This window comes from Poromitra crassiceps (assembly GCF_964638095.1).
Source record: "Poromitra crassiceps genome assembly, chromosome: 4".
Classification (NCBI taxonomy): Eukaryota; Metazoa; Chordata; class Actinopteri; order Beryciformes; family Melamphaidae; genus Poromitra; species Poromitra crassiceps.
This window is the reverse complement of record NC_139626.1, coordinates 16,609,627-16,628,853: the sequence shown is the minus strand read 5'-3', so window position 1 is coordinate 16,628,853 and position 19,227 is coordinate 16,609,627. Positions and strand designations below refer to the sequence as shown.

At 45.8% G+C, this 19,227-nt stretch overlaps 2 protein-coding genes across 3 annotated transcripts in view; one reads left to right on the top strand and one right to left on the bottom strand.

Annotated features, from left to right (window-relative positions):
• The window catches only part of arhgap17a (Rho GTPase activating protein 17a), a 61,733-nt gene extending 60,652 nt beyond the window's left edge, over positions 1 to 1,081 (bottom strand). For both annotated transcript variants that reach the window (XM_083634730.1, XM_083634729.1), the window contains exon 1: positions 817 to 1,081. In XM_083634730.1, the coding sequence (XP_083490856.1) occupies positions 817 to 869 (53 nt within the window). In that variant the 5' untranslated portion in view covers positions 870 to 1,081. The remainder of the gene's footprint in view (positions 1 to 816) is intronic.
• A 2,578-nt stretch (positions 1,082 to 3,659) lies between these two features.
• Positions 3,660 to 11,693, top strand: pgp (phosphoglycolate phosphatase). The gene is made up of 4 exons (XM_083635157.1): positions 3,660 to 3,888; positions 6,085 to 6,220; positions 8,009 to 8,399; positions 9,315 to 11,693. Exons 1-4 carry the CDS (start codon positions 3,821 to 3,823, stop codon positions 9,638 to 9,640), a joined length of 921 nt encoding a protein of 306 aa, XP_083491283.1. The 5' UTR covers positions 3,660 to 3,820; the 3' UTR covers positions 9,641 to 11,693.
• The last annotated feature ends 7,534 nt before the right edge of the window (positions 11,694 to 19,227 follow it).

Genomic DNA, 19,227 nt, shown 5'->3' with positions numbered 1-19,227 from the left:
CAAGGACCCCTAAAATGACATAAACTAGACCACGGACGCCTATAAGATTTTGTCCCAGAGTCCCCCATCTGATAAGAGTTTTGCTGTGTGAGTGTATGACATTTGACCAAAACAGTCATACATTCTGTCATGGTGTAACTTGTTATGGAAGGTATTAGAGTGAAAATAAATTATCCCATTTTTGCTGGGGACCTCCTAGAACCCCCTTATGGACCCCTGGGGGTCCCCCGACCACACTTTGACAACCACTGGCATAGAGTATACAACTCATCCATTGCTTAAGCACATTAGTCTTGTAAATCAAAATTCACCATCCTGTTTCACTATTTTACCAGGTAAGATTAATTTTGAGAACAGAAGGACCTCCAAAGGATGCAGCGACCGACCAGATGGCTGGAAGACAAACTCTCCACTCCAGCCAAGGCAAATGCACCATGATGCAGCTACTGTCTGCTTTTCATTTGACATCTGATAGTGGACACACAAGCTGGCTGACTCATTCAGATGATGAGGGCATCTGGGTAAGTCCATTCCACACCAAGGAAAACTCTCCATCCCAGCCTTAGAGTGGTTGTCAGCCATAAAACCAAGTCAGACATGTATCATTTAAAAGACTATTCTCAATGTCCAAATAGCCTCCAATGTTTAGATTAGCGACATGTAGACGTAGTTAACATGTTTTAGCAGAAAGCGTTCTACTAGAAAGTAACTCGACAGCTGAGCTGAAGTCAGAGCAAAATGATTGGAATGACTTTGCTAACGCAGTGTATTGATGAGCTTTACGCCAAGTGAGTAAACAGCGTTGACTTGACTTGCCTGCCGACTGTTTGGTTGGCGAGCTGTTTCATCCGATTGAATTGTTTCTTCATCTTCAGTCCCTCCAGTCGAGTCAAAGCCGTGTCCTTTGGTTTGTCATGAAGTCCAGACGGCCTGTTCCTCTCTGTCGTTATGACAGCCGGGGAAAACAAGCGAGAGCCATGGAACGTTAGCCCAAAGCCAATTCAAAATAGTTTGTTAGCTTAGCTAGCTCCTAAGCTAGCCTTTTCCAAGTGGGAATTTTAGAAAAAAGTTCCCTTTCCGGGTGACGGCATGATCGGCGAACCTCCTTTTGTTTCCATACATTAAAGTCCCCAAAGTAAGTCGTCACTAACTTTCACTGCCTCCAGCTGCTTTTCATGGCTCGTCTCGCTGCTGTGTTTGACGTTAGCCGACTAGTAGCTAGCTATCGTTATCCAGCTGGATTCATTGCCAGGCGATATTTTTTGCCAGGATGGCGAAGGCATGACCCGCCCTTCTCTGCCTCTGATTGGCTGACTGCACTCGGCTGCTCTCGCCTGCTTTCCAGGCGAGCCACAAGTAATCTCAAACGAGCCTAATTGTTTCATTCAATGTAACGGTGCAGCGAAAAAGTTAGTACCGTTGCATTTAAGTTGTTTTAATGTAGGCTATGTGCAAAATGTGCTGCGGGACATGTAGCAAAGGGACAGATGGAGGAGCAATTGCTGATGATGATGATGTAGCCTCGATGCGAGACTCAAAAGTCATTCTTCCTTCTTCGTCTCGGATGCGCGGCCCCTATATCCACTGGGAGGTCAGCTCAAATGGCTTCACGCGATATACACGTTATCAATCACAATAAAACTGTACCTACCTCCGACACAATGTTGTTATCCAACCCAACGGGGCCAAGGTACTCCAAAATATTCCGTAGTTTCCAATACCGAGACATTATTCAACAGCCAGTGCCAAAGTTTTTGGCTCAGACACAGCCTTCTTCTGCTGTGTCATTTTGGGTTTCAACTGCTCCACAGCGCCGAATGTATCGGTTCAGTGCGCAGTGGTTGTGAGGGTGTACTGCAGTTTAAAATTTTGAGCATCGGCTCCGACATGTGAATAATGTCTCGCTACGGAATATTTTTGGAGTACCTTGGCCCCGTTGGGTTGGATAACAACATTGTGTCGGAGGTAGGTAGCCTACAGTTTGATTGTGATTGATAATGTGTATATCGCGTGAAGCCATTTGAGCCGACCTCAAGGATATAGGACCCGTGCATCCGAGATGAAGGAAGAATGACTGATGATTCTCGCGTTGTTAATGAATAATGATGATGATGACTTGGAGGTCTGCTTTGAGTTGATATGAGATCTTATTGGGCCTATAGTTGAACTTAATTACAAACCATAATATAACTGTGAGTTACTTATTGCACAGACATATGAATGTGTATTTTTCTTGTAAATTTCATCACCTTGTTTCCTCTGATAGGCTACATGTCACTCACTCTTAGGTTAGCTGAATTAAAGTTCACTGTAAATGCGTAACCTCACGCCACCAATCTCTCTCAAAGGAGAGAAAGCCTGGTAGGCTACCCATTATTACAGGGAGTGATCATCTGCCCTTTGCCCCTTTCGGAACTCTTTTCGGGTATATGACGTCATCATCTCCCCCGAGGCCCACTGCTGCGAACTCCTCAATCTCTTCTACGTCTTCAGCACCACACAATTCAGCCAGGAAGAGGCGCTGTGCACCTCCCCAGAGGAGAAGGCTGAGTCAACACTGAAGACTTTTCCCTTGGCTTCTCCCACCAGCCGTTACAGTGCTATCTAGTGGCAGAGGAGTGCAAATGCTTTGGCCTGCAGACTCCGCAGGAGCAGCTCTTCCTGCTCACCCCACTGTCAGTAGTACCCACCTTCGCCCTGCACATGGTGGCCGTGGCCATACAGACCCTCTCCGCTATCACTGCAACCACTGGGTTTTAATGTGACATTTTTACCTTGAAACCTGTGAAATGCTGAAGATTTTGTGAAAATGTTATACTGAAGTGAAATATTGCTTTAAGTTTTAAATTTAAGAGCACTGTAGAGTACCGCAGGGATCACATATTTTTGTAGGCTTACTCAGATGTCCCTGCACTTCCTGGTTCGTAGGTGTAAAAGGCAATTGGATTTTTGTATGGGAATTTCAATTAAATTCATGAAATAAGGTCTGTGGTTTAACAAAAGTTTATGAAACAGCTAAGTTTGTGTTCAGCAAGATAATCTTCACAACTGAGGACCACTTTTATGACTTTTGAAGCGTAAATGCGTTTTTTTTAACACAATTTTCAGAAAACGCTTCAAAAATCATAAAAGTGGTCTGGCATTGCCACCAAAATGCCCACCTGTGCCACCGGCTACGCTCATCAAATGGGGGTTGAGAATCACTGACAACCTATTTGCTGCTGTAAAATGATGTCACACTCGTGTGTCCATCCGTCAGAGCCCTCCTCCATGTCCCTGTGCCCCGCCCTGGCCCCGCCGGCCCTGCCCTGTCCCTTTAAGCCGGTGCGGAAGTATAAGCAGATTGATGCAACAGTGGGCGATATTTAAGAAGTCACGGCTAATGCATCTTTCTATTGCAACACCACCGCGCGCGTAGTAAAAACCCGGCATTTTGGCCTGAAGGTCATGGTTCTGTGCTGTTGTCCTATTGGCCAAGGAGGCGTTTTTCGGGCCAAAATGGCGGCAGCAAAGCATCTTTGAAGTCTACTCTTGTTTTCAATACTCTTTGACTGAACCATATATGAACTGAACTACGTGGTGTAAGAGGTCACGTTTCTTTTCCTCGTTGAATTTCAGCAGTTATTCAAGTCAAACCAGCTAGCCGCTTGAATCAGCTGCTCGCCACGGACCCGAAGAGCTGCGGCAGGCCGTGTTTAACCTGACTGGATTCACCTTATGTTTGATTGTGGTGAGTTTAGGTCGCTAACGGAAGAAAAGTCCAGCCCGTCCGCAGCTGCCTACAGTATCTGAAGCAGACAGTAACGTTACTCTGACCGGGATGGCTGGGTGTAAATGCGTGCGGCTGGGCGGCTTGCTTGTCGGTCAGCTGCTGGACGCAGTGGACAGGTAATTATAATTTGATTACTAAACGTGACTTTGCATACATGAACCATATTAATATACATCTGGTATCCTGGGAGCCAGACCCCCGCCCCCTCAGGATGTTTTCTGCTACCCGTTTTCACTATTATTTGCTGTTAGCCTATAGCCTACCATAGAATACCATGGAATGTATGGCTCCCGGTCTGTTGAATAACGTTTAACGTTATTAAACCGGGAGCCATATATTCCAGTGTGCGGAGTGCGGACTCTATTTCTTTTTACCGAGTTTGCACCTGCCTTTTGTGAGTTGATGTGCGCGCTCTACCTTCCTCTTCATAGCCTATACCATTGGGCCATCTCAGTGCATAGGTGGGCCCCTCGGCTGTTTGGTCTCAGGGACCCAAAAAATCTAGCCTGGTATGCAGCCCCATATGAATCGCAGTTGTCACCATTTTCGCATCACCTGGATGGCCAGTGACTGAAAATTCTCTTTTCTCTGATTTGAGGTATAGATGGTTTTAACTTGACAACAAAAACATTCTAAATTGAACCCCCGCTCACTTCCTGTTGCAGTGTTTGCTATGGGCATAAAAGAAAAAAAAATCATTCAAGTGCAGGACTGACCATTCCATGTGAACAGTCTATACAGCTGAGCAGCGAAAACAAAAGTAACGATGTCGAGTGAATATTTTGAGAGTTTGCCGAATGCTGAGAAAAAGGAAGTGCTGTGGGGTTGCGCTCTGGTGAAAACCGTCACACACACACACACACACACACAGGCCTAGCAGTCTGCCAGCAGTCTGAACTTGTGGTGACACCAGTGATGATGTCATCAGCGATGTCATTAATTGTGACATCATCAGTCATGTCAGAGGCATTGTGACATCATCAGTGATGTCATAAGAGGTTGTGACATCATCAGTGTTGTCATAAAAGCAGTTGTGACATCATCAGTGAATTTATAAGAGTCCACTGATGATGTCATCAGTGATGTCATAAGAGCAAAATCAAGTCCCAGGGGCAGAAACTGAAAGAAGTGGGAGTCTGGCTTCAGACCCCCGTCTTCTTCAGCCATGGACAGCTGTATGTTGCCAGCTCCAGCACAGGGAAGTACTGAAGTACGTCATCAAGGAGCAGCCATGCGAGCTGCAGGGCCAGCTCGGCGAGGTGCAGTTCGAGCAAGCCCTGTGTAGTGGACGAGCCTAGGAATCAATGCCTGGTTATACACCCTAAAGAAGGAGTTTGTAGTCAGATGACTGCAAACTCCTGCTTTAGGTGTCCTGTGAGATGGTTTAGTGATGATGTGAGATAACAGAAGAATGTACCTGTATGAGAAAGAAACAAATGATGGAATTTATCAGAAAAAAGGCTATGAGCCCAGGGCTCGAAACCTTTTTCACCATTGTCCCCGGAACCGTCGTCCAAAATACAATCTAAGCCGTAAAAACGAAATCTTCTAATAGAGAAATGTGCTGCAGTGTGATACACCACAATGAAGATGGCTCAGTTTGCGAAGTTAATTTCATGTCCATTAACACACAATAACGTAAGTGTAACCCTTTTTTTTGTTGTTGCTACAAACGTGCAGGCCACTGCTGCGATGATGACTGAGGGAAACGTCAGTTTGTTTATTCACTACATCTCATGTTGTTTTAAACGAGGAGATGCACACCTTTCTGTTAAGGGCACCGTGGTCATTTCAAAACAGGGAATGCCAAACTGTTCTAGGTCATTTTAGAAGGGGCATTACGGCCAAACTGCAGGGCATCCACAGCACTTTTCCTTTGACCGTGGTATAACTCAGGCCTTGGATGACGCCCCTCGCACATCACAGCGTGTGATGCGCATGTGCCTACTAGCGTCGGCGCTGTGTCAGGTCTGTCGAAGCTTCATCAGTGATGTGATCCAAAATTGTTCGGTCAATTATGATGCCTTGTCAGATATCTTGAGGTGAGAGGCAAAGGGACCCCTTGAGCTCCAACCGGGAGCCCAGCAGGAGAAAAGGGTTAAAAATAGGGAGACACACTAAAATCGGGAGGGTTGGCAGCCTGCCAATGGCAGGAATGATCGTGATATTGATTTCAACCATATTGCCCCCCAGTAAACCCTGTTTGTTCTGCTGTTTATTGATAGTGCTTAGCTAGACATATTCTCTGTAAAGCCCTCTGAGACATGCTTCTGAATTAGAGCTATACAAATAAACTTGCCTTGCCTTGACAGTGTCCTGTTTGACTGTGACGGGGTGATCTGGCGTGGGGAGCAGGCCGTGCCAGGGGCCGCCCAGGTGGTCAACCTGCTCAAAGACCATGGCAAGAAGGTCTTCTTCCTCACCAACAACTCCACCAAGACCAGAAAGGTAAGAAGGTCTTTTTCATCACCAACAACTCCACCAAGACCAGAAAGGTCAAGGAATTAGCAAGTCAGAGTCCTCGTCTCCAATGCTCAAGTCTAACGGCGGGTTCACACATACGCCTAGAGCGACGCTTTAAGCAACGCATAAGCAACGCATACAATTTAGGCGTCCTTGTTAACAGATGAGAGCGTTCACACAGACCGCTGCCATGCTGCGCTGAAGCCACGCTCTCGCTGCGCCTACGCTGCGCTGCATTTATCGTTTAGGCGTCTGTTCTATTTTTCAGCGTCTAGGCGCGCTGAACTGTCAAGCTATGCAGGAAGTGAGCAACAAGAATGGCAAAGAGCGTCCTGTTTATTTTCACAATTGAACCAATTTCAAATTAAAATATTATTAATCACATTGTTGGCTGTTGTTTCTGACGGACTTGGGCCATATTTTCTACCGAGTTTGCCCAAAAGGGAGGGTGGAGCGCGAATTAACGAGTGCATAGTAGGAGAGCTGTCCTTCATGTGTTCCTCTATATTAACGTCTTTTCTGTCAGATGTATATACAGTATACCCCCCCTGTCTCAATGCATGTATCACTCATGGTGTTGAGTCATGTGCACACTCCATTGTGCTATAGCCTATGTCAGCGCAAATTAATTCACATGATTACCCAAGGGAAAATAACAATTACAGCCGGCCAGGAAATAGACAGACATTGTCACTTGCACATTACAATAAAAAAGAGGTTTATATTACTCACCCATGCTATAAATCAGATCTGAAAAGTGTAAAAAACCGCTGCTCATGTGATCAGCGTAGCGCAGAGCGGGGCTTCAGTGTGGCGTCCTGTGTGAACGCAAATAGGCGCCTAGCGTGCATGAAGCGATGCCTATATGCGTAGGCGTCGCTAAGCGTCGCTCTAGGCATATGTGTGAACCTGCCATAAGTCTAAGTCCTGAAAATGAGTCCAGGAGTCGAGTCGGACTCGACTACAACATTGGTTGCAGGCCCTAATGATCTGTTATGGGTTTTTTTTCAAAATTATTTGTTTACCATGCTGTTTATCAAAATAGATGTATGCAGACAAAATGTTTACCATACTGTTTATCAAAACAGATGTACACAGACAAAATGTTTACCATACTGTTATCAAAACAGATGTACGCAGACAAAATGTTTACCATACTGTTATCAAAACAGATGTACGTAGAAACAATGTTTACCATGCTGTTGATCAAAACAGATGTACGTAGAAACAATGTTTACCATGCTGTTGATCAAACAGATGTACGTAGAAACAATGTTTACCATGCTGTTGATCAAAACAGATGTACGTAGAAACAATGTTTACCATGCTGTTGATCAAAACAGATGTACGCCGACAAAATGTTTACCATGCTATTGATCAAAACAGATGTACGTAGAAACAATGTTTACCATGCTGTTGATCAAAACAGATGTACATAGAAACAATGTTTACCATGCTGTTTATCAAAACAGATGTACGCAGACAAAATATTTACCATGCTGTTGATCAAAACAGATGTACGCAGACAAAATGTTTACCCTGCTGTTGATCAAAACAGATGTACGCCGACAAAATGTTTACCATGCTGTTGATCAAAACAGATGTACGTAGAAACAATGTTTACCATGCTGTTGATCAAAACAGATGTACGTAGAAACAATGTTTACCATGCTGTTTATCAAAACAGATGTACGCAGACAAAATATTTACCATGCTGTTGATCAAAACAGATGTACGCAGACAAAATGTTTACCCTGCTGCTTATCAAAACAGATGTACGCAGACAAAATGGCGCGCATGGGCTTCAAGGTGACGGAGGAGGAGGTGTTTGGGACGGCGTACTGCTCGGCCGTGTACCTGCAGAAGGTGTGCGGGCTGCAGGGGAAGGTCTACCTGATCGGGAGCCCGGCGCTGGGGCGGGAGCTGGAGGAGGTGGGCCTCCAGACGACCGGGCTGGGACCGGACCCCATCTCAGGGGGGCAGCTCGACTGGGCCAACGTGCCCCTGGACCCCCAGGTCAAGGCGGTGCTGGTGGGCTTCGACGAGCACTTCAGTTATATGAAACTGAACCGAGCTCTGCAGTACCTGACCCAGCCCGACTGCCTGTTTGTGGGAACTAACACCGACACCAGGCTGCCGCTGGAGGGCGGCAAGTATGTCCCAGGTAGGGATCCACACTGTAGGCATCAGACAGTCGATGGCAGGCATACATCACACACTTAGTGCTATAATAAGATAAGGTATACCGTACTTTTAATGTCCCCATAGGGAAATGTGTGCTGGACTCCGTCCTGCAGTTGCACAGTAGATAAAATCGCACATACATGTTAGAAAGTAAAAGATCTTAAGAAAAGCACATGGCATCCAAACACAGTTGACACAATAAGCACAATTTACACAGGTGACAGTATATGCACACATGTGACAGTATATGCACACAGGTGACAGTATACACACACAGGTGACAGTGACGACACATTGCAAAACCCTCATCCAACATTGCACATCTACATGTTACTGTTCAGGAGCTTAAAGGGACAGCTCACCCTAAAATCCAACATACATAGATTCCCTCTCACCTGTAGTGCTATTTATCCATCTATATCGTTTTTGGAGTTTTGGAGATATTCAATCAATCAATCAATCAATCAGTTTAATACACACGTATTGGCCGCAGAGTTTCTCCAATACAATGGAACTGGATGGCACTTGGCTTGTGGTGCTCAAAGTGCCAAATAAATGCATTTGATAAACTCAACAGCAATGTCTCTTTCCAGAAATCATGACCCAGTTAGTCAAGATAATGCACAGACTTTGTTGTGAGCAGTTTCATGTAGGAACTATTTTCTTTCTCACAACAAAGTTGTGGGAACCCTGTGTGTGGGAACCCTGTGCCTGGCAGCTCGGGTGCAGCGGGCTGAAACTGTTGCTGCAGCGTGGCTTAACCTTTTTTAAGATGCATGTCTTGTGTAGCCTGTACTTTTAATGTGTCAAATAAACTAAACTAACCCCCCTCACCCCTCGCTCACCCCCCCCCCCCCCTCGTCCTCCTCCTCCTCCTCACCCCCTCCCCTCCCAGGTACGGGCTGCCTGCTGCGGGCGGTGGAGACAGCAGCCCAGCGGCAGGCTCAGACGGTGGGCAAACCAAACCGCTTCATGTTTGAGGTGGTGGCCTCGAGCTGCGACCTGGAGCCCAGCCGCTGTCTGATGGTCGGGGACCGGCTGGACACGGACGTCCTGCTGGGGTCACGCTGCGGCCTGAAGACCCTACTCACGCTCACGGGCGTCAGCACCCTGAGCGACGCCCAGGCACACCTGGAGAGTGGCTGCCCCGACAGGCAGGGCATGGTGCCTGATTACTACGTGGAGAGCATTGCAGACCTGCTGCCAGCGCTTCAGGGATAAGACGGGGACAAATACATCCAGACTATAGATGGTTTTAACTTGACAACATAAACATTCTAAATTGCCCCTAGCTTACTTCCTGTTGCAGTGTTTGCTAATACAATAGCTGACAGGAAATACGCTAGGTTTCAAATGAAGCAATAAACCCAGAGAAGCCATGGTTTACAGTGATCTCACATCGGCGTTGCGCCGTGCCGTAAACACCTCTTAGCTGTTGTAAAATCACTGTAAACCATAGTCGAGTTTAACTAAACCTGAGGATTGGCTAGCCTGTCACAGGCCAGGGATAAGATAGGTATAAATGCATCCAGACTATAATAGCTGAGTTTAATTAAACCTGAGGATTGGCTAGCCTGTCACAGGCCGGGGTCCCTACTCGCTTCCATTGACTTTTAAAGGAACACGCCAGCATTTTGGGAGATTGGCCAGATGATAGATGCTCTTCTCTGTGCACGTAGTAGAAAAATTGCGAGCGCTAGTTAGCCTAACACAATGAGTGGTAGTCAATGGTACTTCCAGCAGCACCTGGCTACAGTGCAGATTTCAGCTCAGAACAGGGTTTAAATGACATCTTTTCAAGTCAACCTGGCTTGTCAGAATCAGCTTTATTGGCCAAGTGCCGGTATGTACACATACAAGGAATTTGGCTCCGGTTTGCGTTGCTCTCAAAGTACTCACACACACACAGAGAAAGGTATAACACAAGCTAAAACTAATAAGGGCACGGGTACAATTTAACATTTACAAATTTTACATTGATTACTATAATGTAGAGACTTGATTACACCAAGTGAGCAGTATGAAAGCTTCTTTTTAAATGTTTTAGCGTGGTTAGGCTATAGCCAGTTCAATGATCACCATTCATTGTGCTAAGATAAGTAGCGGGAGGGGGCGTGTTGCTGTTTCTCTACTACACGCACAGAGAAGAGGAGGGCATCCATCTTCTCCTCTTATCGGGAATAATTCTGGCAAATAGGTGAATCTCCCAAAATGTCGGCACCTTCCTTTTAAATAGAGCGGAGGATCGGCTCGCCTGTCGCAGGCGAGCTTCCCTGCGCGCTTCAATAGTCTTTTAAAAGAGATAGCTTTATTCAAATCATCGAAAGAGTCACAAGTGAGCAGCGCTAGACTCTTAACCGACTGCTGCATCTGTCTGAGACAAAGACTCTGAGAGACACTATCCAGGTTTTATCGTCAACTTTGTCTTTTACTGTTGGGTTTAACGTGGCACAGAGACTAGAAAACTCAAACTATTAATTCAATCACTATTAAAACCCACTTAGTATGAATGATTGGCTCCTGAGGATGTAAGAACAATGATTTCCAGTATTGAATTAAGTGTACTTTTAAAACTGTTTGAGTTGGTTGTGAACGGGGTAAATGTCAGTTCCTTAAAACTGTCTGAGTTAGTTGTGAAAAGGGTAAATGTCTGTTCCTTTTTTTTATGGAGGGAGTTGTGTGTACTTAAAAAGGACCTTATCCTGTCTGATGCAATCGTCCCCTTAAGCAACAAAGTCAAACACTGGAGAAATGAGCCTGCAAAAGAAGTGTCAACGATTTGGTAATACAGAGTCAGCTCAAATAACAGGCAGAGAAATGGGATGTAGGGCCATATGATTTCAGCAATGCAGAATCATGGAATTTGGTAATAACAATGGAATTAACTGTTAAACATGGAATATTGCAGGGCGTCCGGGTAGTGTAGCGGTAGATTCCCTGCCTACCAACGCGAGGGGCGCAGGCTCGCATCCTCGTGTTACCTCCGGCTTGGTCAGGCGTCCATACAGGCACGATTGGCTGGTGTCTGCGGAAGGGAAGCTGGATTGAGGGTATTTGTCCTGGTCGCTGCACTAGCGCCTCTTCTGGTTGGTCGCGGCGCCTGTTCGGTGCGGAAGGGAACTGGTGGGAATAGCGTGATCCTCCCACGTGCTACGTCCTAACGGTGAAGCTCCCGCTGTCGGATGAAAAGAATCAACTGGCTACTGCTCATGTCTCGGAGGAAGCATGGTGCTAGTCTCTGCTCTCCCCAGATCGGCAGAGGGTGGAGCAGCGACCGGGGCGGCATGGGGGCAAAATTGGCCAAGTACAATTGGGGAGAAAATGGGGGGGGGGGGCAATTGGAAAAACATGGAATATTGCAGAATTTTCCATAATTTGTCTGAAATTGATCAAAGTAGGCCTAATTATCAAAATTAGACATAATTATTGTCGTAAAAAGTACTAAATGATTTCATAATTGTAAAATAGGCATAGCGAAATGCTTCCCTTTTGGATTGGGGTGTTTTGAAAGGGGGCGTCAGTCTTGTGTGGGACCCTTATGTCACCTCACGACTTGGTTTTCACTTTGAGAAACATGTCAAAGAGGCTGTGTGAGAGAGCCAAGTCATCAAAAAAACAATCTTTTTATCCTAACCCCTAAATTTTAATTAAAATGGAATAAATGACATTTATGGGGGCGAAACGAAATTCATATGGCCCTCGAGATGCACTGGAGCGGTCTGACGATACCTCGTCATCAGGAAAGAACTATCTCGTATCAGCTAGCATCAAGCTCTTTACACAGGCTTTACTCGTGTGGATGTTTATGTGTGATACTGTTGAATTAGAAGCCTCAGTGTGTAATGCTGCTATATACACTCAGCTCCACGGGTTGGTGCAATGATACCCGCGTTAGTTTTTTTGTTTATCTGTCTGTAATGTCAGTTATCCTTATTGAATCAGCCATAGAGTACCGCAGCGATGACATCATTTTGTAGGCTAACCCAGAAGTCGTGCACGTCCTGGTTCCGTCATTGGGGAGTCAATGGGATTGAGAACTTCGGGTTCAGCAAGATAATCGTCACAAATGAGGACTATTCTTATGACTTTTGAAGCGTTTTCTGAAAATCGTGACTTTTTTATTCCATTTACGCTTTAAAAAAGCATAAAGTGGTCCTCATTTGTGAAGATTATCTTGCTGAAAACAAAGGTCTCAGTTTCATAAACTTTTGTTAACCACAGACCTTATTTCAGACATTTAACCAAAATCCCCATACAAACATCCCATTGACTTTGAGAGGAGGGAACCGGAAGTGCTAACATCCGCATTTTTGGCAGGTCTTAGGACTCATTCCTAAGGGGGTGGGATGATACAGTATGCTTATCGATATGGGGTTCACAATTCCATACAATATGTGTGGTGGTCTGGGAGAACCCTTCACATGTCGCTGCAACACATTGTTAGCAATGAGTCAAAGTTGGTCGAAAATGAGTTTTGCAGGTATTTTGAAATTTTGAGTGATTTGGTTACTTTCATCTCCGTAGTACATCATCATGGTGAATAATTATTTTCATAAAACAAAAGGGAAAGTATTTATTTTTATCGTTTATGTGGAATGCCACTGTAGAAAATGGAATACTGTGGAATTTTTAAAGCTATTTTTCCTCATGTTTTACTTTTAGACACATAACAGATTAAAATACTTATAACTTCTGATCTGAGAGAGCTATCTTAGTCATTCAAAAGATTATATTTAGGGGAGAGTTTCTAATTTCTGGAAATATCCAAAAATGAAAAAGTCTTATTTTGACCATGTACAGGTTTTTTTGCAGGCCACCACACATAGCCTAAATAAAAGTTCAATAAAAAAGTCTGACTGTGTGCAGAATTGTTTATTTCTGAACCACAACTCTTTCTAGCGCCGCTGACATTGGCTGTTACAATGTAAACAACTTGAAAATGTCATTAGCCTATACAAAGTTCTGTGAAATTGTGATTGCAAAATAAAATATCGCAATTAATTTTTCTGCCCCATGATACATAGGATATATAGATACATGATACATATCGTCATGTTTTTTTGGATTGGATATCTTGAATTTTGTTTGATTGTCCCACCAAAATATTTACATTTTAAAGGTCAATGCCATCTTCTTTTTTACCATCTACTGTTCCCAGTGTTGGGCAAGTTACTTTCAAAATGTAATCTACTACATATTACTAGTTATTTTCATTTGAAAGTAATACGTTACTTTACAATTTTACTGTGTGTAGAGTAACTCATTACTTATTAGTTATTACACTACTTTTGCATTACTTTTCACCAAAATAACTCTTGAAGTCAGTGTAAACTGTCCAAAATTCTAAATGTTATCCTTTTCCTTTGTTATTGTCATCTATAGTGGTTATCTATCTATCTATATAAATACATTTAGTATGTGGGCTCTGTCCACTGTTTGTTTCAAGTTCTGTTTGGCCACAGCTATGTTGTTTGACGTGCGATCGGGCTGAAACTTTTAGGAAGTGTAAAGAACACCCGTGGGTGACCTGACGGAGCCGGATTTTTTTAATTAGGGCAGATTAATTGCCCTAAGGCTGAGGCTATAGTTCAGTGATGATGTCATCAGTGATGATGTCAGTCTGAGGCTATATAAGTGAGGAACCAGATGGAGACAATGGCTTCCACCCCTGGGCTTTGTGGGTGACCTGACAGAACCGGATTTTTTTATTAGGTGATTGCCCTAATTGTCATCCATGATGATGTCATTAGTGATGCCATAGAGCAGGCGAGGCCGCGACGCGCAGTGGTCATTAGTGATGTCATAAGAGCAAGTGAGCCCGCACAGCGGTCGAGCTGCAGGGCGGGCGAGGCCGTGCAGCAGCCGAGCTGCGTATGCAAGCTGCAGGGCCAGCTCATGCAGCGGGCGAACCTAGGCAGCGTGTGAGATGCCTAGTTTGCATAAAAACACACAATTTGATTCAGAAATTATTTAAACATGTGCTTTGATTTAAAAAGAAAAGTAACTTAATTTGTAACTGTTACTTGACAGAGTAACTGGTATAATATTACTGACATCATATTGGTAATAAGTTATATTACTGAGTTACTGCTAAAAGTAATATATTACATGTAATGTGACTTTTGTAAATGAGTTACCCCCAACACTGACTATTCCGAACCTGTCCTTGGCAACAGTATTCCACTTGACCCGTAAACACTGGTGAAATCACAATAAAATATATATTATAATATAATATATATATTTTTAAATCAAAGTCTACTCTCTGAATCAAAAATACTTTATTGAAATTGATTAATGCTGCAGTTGCTCATATTCAGGTAGGGAAAAATATAAACAGAGACATAAGGAAGGTCATAGAGAGTCGGGGTTTGTGGGGTGGGTAGGAGGTGTATCTGGTTGGTGGGAGGGGGCGTCGTCAGGAAAGGGGGCATGGTTTGTGAGGTGGGTAGGAGGAGTGGCTAGGTGTATCTGGTTGGTGGGAGGGGGCATGGTCAGGAAAGGGGGCATGGTTTGTGAGGTGGGTAGGAGGAGTGGCTAGGTGTATCTGGTTGGTGGGAGGGGGCATGGTCAGGAAAGGGGGCATGGTTTGTGAGGTGGGTAGGAGGAGTGGCTAGGTGTATCTGGGTGGTGGGAGGGGGCGTGGTCAGGAAAGGGGGCATGGTTTGTGAGGTGGGAGGAGTGGCTAGGTGTATCTGGGTGGTGGGAGGGGGCGTGGTCAGGAAAGGGGGCATGGTTTGTGAGGTGGGTAGGAGGAGTGGCTAGGTGTATCTGGGTGGTGGGAGGGGGTGTGGTCAGGCAAAAGGGTGGGTCTAGGGAAAAGGGGGCATAGCTAGCTAGGCGGGATAAGAAGGTGGTAGAGAGTCGGGGTTTGAGGCCGGCGAGATGTGGGCAGAGATGGGAACTAAGTACAAATACAAGTAGGATTTTCAGAATGGGATTCTGGGCCAAAATATTTGACTGGTACTCCAAGTCCTACAAAATAACCCTACAGCCGGAGGCAGAACTCACCATCTTTGACCAGCTCAGTGGCCTTGTGGTTTGAGTGTCCGCCCTGAAACTGGGAGATTGTGAGTTCGATCCTCGGCCGAGTCATACCAAAGACTATAAACATGGGACCCATTGCCTCCCTGCTTGGCACTCAGCATCAAAGGGTTGGAATTGGGGGGTTAGATCACCAAATGATTCCCGAGCACGGCACTACTGCCGCTCACCGCTCCCCCAGGGGATGGGTCAAATGCGGAGAACAAATTTCGCACACTCAGGTGTGTGACAATCGTTGGGACTTTACCTTTATCTTCGGCTGCTCAGAGTCCTCTCTGAACTTCCCTAAAGCTGTGCAACAATTTCTGACACTGGGGACAACTGTTGCCAAAAGACTTATTCTGAAGGAATGGAAGTCCTCCTCTTTGCCTTCTTTTCAGGTGTGGCTGATGGACATGATCTCTGTAATAGAGATGGAGAGACTCAGGTCCCTGAGAACAAACTCATTCAAAAGGTTCTCAACTATTTTAGACCCGTTTTTGGCCTACTTTGACGAGGTTAAGAATGATAAGTGACTGAGGTTAGGGGTGGTGTCTTGTGGACCCCTTGCGTGAGATCTCATGCACATTGTCTCTTGCAAGCACCTTGCAAGTAATGTAATGATGAATGTCGATAATGTGTGTATTTCTTTTCTTTCTTTTCCTGTGTCTGAGCTTGTCTGAGTTTGTCTTGTTTGTATGTACAGTATGTTGTTCTATAAAAATATAAAGTAAAATATAAAATTGTGTTGGATTTTCAGGATGAATGGGATATTAGGAACACACTGACGTCACAGTGTTCCCAAAGACTATGGGATTTCAAGATAATTACTCCCCTACCCCCCCTGTACCCTTTCGGCTCCTCAGAACTCCAAGCCTATTCTTATTGAAGTTTGCTCTTAAAATACTGAACCAAACGTCGTCAAAGTTGGCACATGTCTTAATTATAGTTAGTTTCCCGCTGAATGTGTCACTACTTTATTAATATCTTACCTGGATAAGCTCGAATGATGATGTATATATTATCAGTCCGAGTTGGAAGCAGCTGTCTCCAGCCAGGCAGGCGGGAGAGAGTCGTACTGTAAACCTCATGCACTAGCTCCAAGCTCCGCGGGCGCGCGCAGCAGAGCAGAGCTCTCTGTGCTCTGAGAGCAGAGAGAGCAGTCTGATATTTCCGCAAACAAATATGGTCGCAGTTTAGCGCACATGTAAAATATAACGCTATACTACGACGTGACAACGTGACAAAGCTTCTCTAAACACATTGGCTACTATCATATTTCCCTGCATCCCTCCTACTGAGATTATATCGGTAATGATTTTGGACAGACTGAATGCGGGGAGGAGGAGGAGGAGAGATCTGCAGCAGCTGTGCCCTGAGTAGCCCTGAGAGACACTCGCCTCGCTCCGACTACTGTGCCTGTCTGTGAAAAGCGTCCTGTCCAGTCGCACCTTCGCAAACAGATGCGGGATTCCCTCAATCCTGTACCCAATCTCAGACTGTATTCTCTAAATCGCAAACCAGCTATTTCTGTCTGTGTTTGTTTGTTGCTCCGTGAGGTTAGAGCGCCCCATGCATGCAGCAGGCTGTTTCGCCAGCCGGGGTCTGGCAGGAGGGACTGGGAGGAGGCGCAGGCAGCCTGCACTGCACTGAGAGGAAAACTTTTGCACAACTTTTAACAAGAATCACGAAAAGCCCCCAAACTAAAATGAAAAAGGGACTATATGGCAACTTGGACGAGGGAATGACGTAGAGAAATCTCGCATTGTGTTACCCCAGAACGGGGGGTTTGTTGTATTGTGCGGTGTGCTGCTGTAACGAGCCCACGTCACTTTGCTCTCGTAACGTAGTTTTGACACACTGCCATAGAGATACATGCAGAAAAATAATTAAATTTCTAGTTCGCCACTGAATTACCAAATTGATATATTTTTCAACCATTTTCAGATTTTCTGTTTCCATACAGACCAACAGCGTTGGCTAGTTGTTGATATTTATAAAGATATGGCCCCTCTCAAATAAATTATTTTTGAGGCAGTAGGCAAACTGTAATGGCGTCGATTTCCGAAAAAGAATCTTGACTTCAACACAGCCAAAGAGTCCAGTATAGACAAGAGCATATGTCATTTCTTGGTTTTTTCCATAGGTATTTTCAAATCACTGTTCTAATACATATCTAGGGGGTTAGTCCCCCTTTAAGTAAAGAATGTGTGTACTTTTCCCATCTCTGGATGTGGGTGGCTCAGGGTCAGGGTTCTGATCCGACTCACATAATCTGCATATTATAGCAGACTTGAGTATTGGCCTGGGCGGACGTCTGTGCTCTCCACTCTCTCCACCTCTCCACTCTCTCCACCTCTGCACTCTCTCCACCTCTGCACTCTCTCCACCTCTCCACTCTCTCCACCTCTCCACTCTCTCCACCTCTGCACTCTCTCCACCTCTGCACTCTCTCCACCTCTGCACTCTCTCCACCTCTGCACTCTCTCCACTCTCTCCACTCTCTCCACTCTCTCCACCTCTGCACTCTCTCCACCTCTGCACTCTCTCCACTCTCTCCACTCTCTCCACTCTCTCCACTCTCTCCACCTCTGCACTCTCTCCACCTCTGTACTCTCTCCACCTCTCCACTCTCTCCACCTCTGCACTCTCTCCACCTCTCCACTCTCTCCACCTCTGTACTCTCTCCACCTCTCCACTCTCTCCACCTCTGCACTCTCTCCACCTCTGTACTCTCTCCACCTCTCCACTCTCTCCACCTCTGTACTCTCTCCACCTCTACACTCTCTTCACCTCTCCACTCTCTCCACCTCTGTACTCTCTCCACCTCTCCACTCTCTCCACCTCTGTACTCTCTCCACCTCTCCACTCTCTCCACCTCTACACTCTCTCCACCTCTCCACTCTCTCCACCTCTGTACTCTCTCCACCTCTGCACTCTCTCCACCTCTGTACTCTCTCCACCTCTGCACTCTCTCCACCTCTCCACTCTCTCCACCTCTGCTCTGCACTCTCTCCACCTCTACACTATCTCCACCTCTCCACTCTCTCCACCTCTGCACTCTCTCCACCTCTACACTCTTTCCACCTCTCCACTCTCTCCACCTCTGTACTCTCTCCACCTCTGCACTCTCTCCACCTCTCCACTCTCTCCACCTCTGCACTCTCTCCACCTCTGCACTCTCTCCACCTCTCCACTCTCTCCACCTCTGCACTCTCTCCACCTCTACACTCTCTCCACCTCTCCACTCTCTCCACCTCTGTACTCTCTCCACCTCTGCACTCTCTCCACCTCTCCACTCTCTCCACCTCTGCACTCTCTCCACCTCTACACTCTCTCCACCTCTCCACTCTCTCCACCTCTGCACTCTCTCCACCTCTACACTCTCTCCACCTCTCCACTCTCTCCACATCTGCACTCTCTCCACCTCTGCACTCTCTCCACCTCTGCACTCTCTCCACCTCTGCACTCTCTCCACCTCTGCACTTCTCGTTTCACATTGGATTATTGTACACTTGCAGTATAGCTGTATTGAACAGTTATTGCACATTGAATTTGAGTCTGTGACGTTAAAGTGAACACAAGCAAGCGTCTCCCACCACGTCCTGTGCTTAAAGTCACCTTGGTCTGTCAGCGGCTGGAGTCAGGACCTCGTATCACCTCCCCCGTCATGACAGAAGCCGTCCACGCTGCGGCTGGCTCACCCTTTTGTCCATTGTCTGGGTGTGTGTGTGTGTGTGTGTGTGTATCTGTGTGTGTGTGTGTGTGTGTGTGTGTGTGTGTGT

What these genes read in the sequence shown, in the direction of transcription:
- pgp (XM_083635157.1), top strand. Translation starts at nt 3,821, where the DNA reads ATGGCTGGGTGTAAATGCGTGCGGCTGGGCGGCTTGCTTGTCGGTCAG. An exon ending in ACTCCACCAAGACCAGAAAG is followed by an intron (nt 6,221 to 8,008) that starts GTAAGAAGGTCT and finishes TTATCAAAACAG; the next exon opens with ATGTACGCAGACAAAATGGC. An exon ending in GGGCGGCAAGTATGTCCCAG is followed by an intron (nt 8,400 to 9,314) that starts GTAGGGATCCAC and finishes CTCCCCTCCCAG; the next exon opens with GTACGGGCTGCCTGCTGCGG.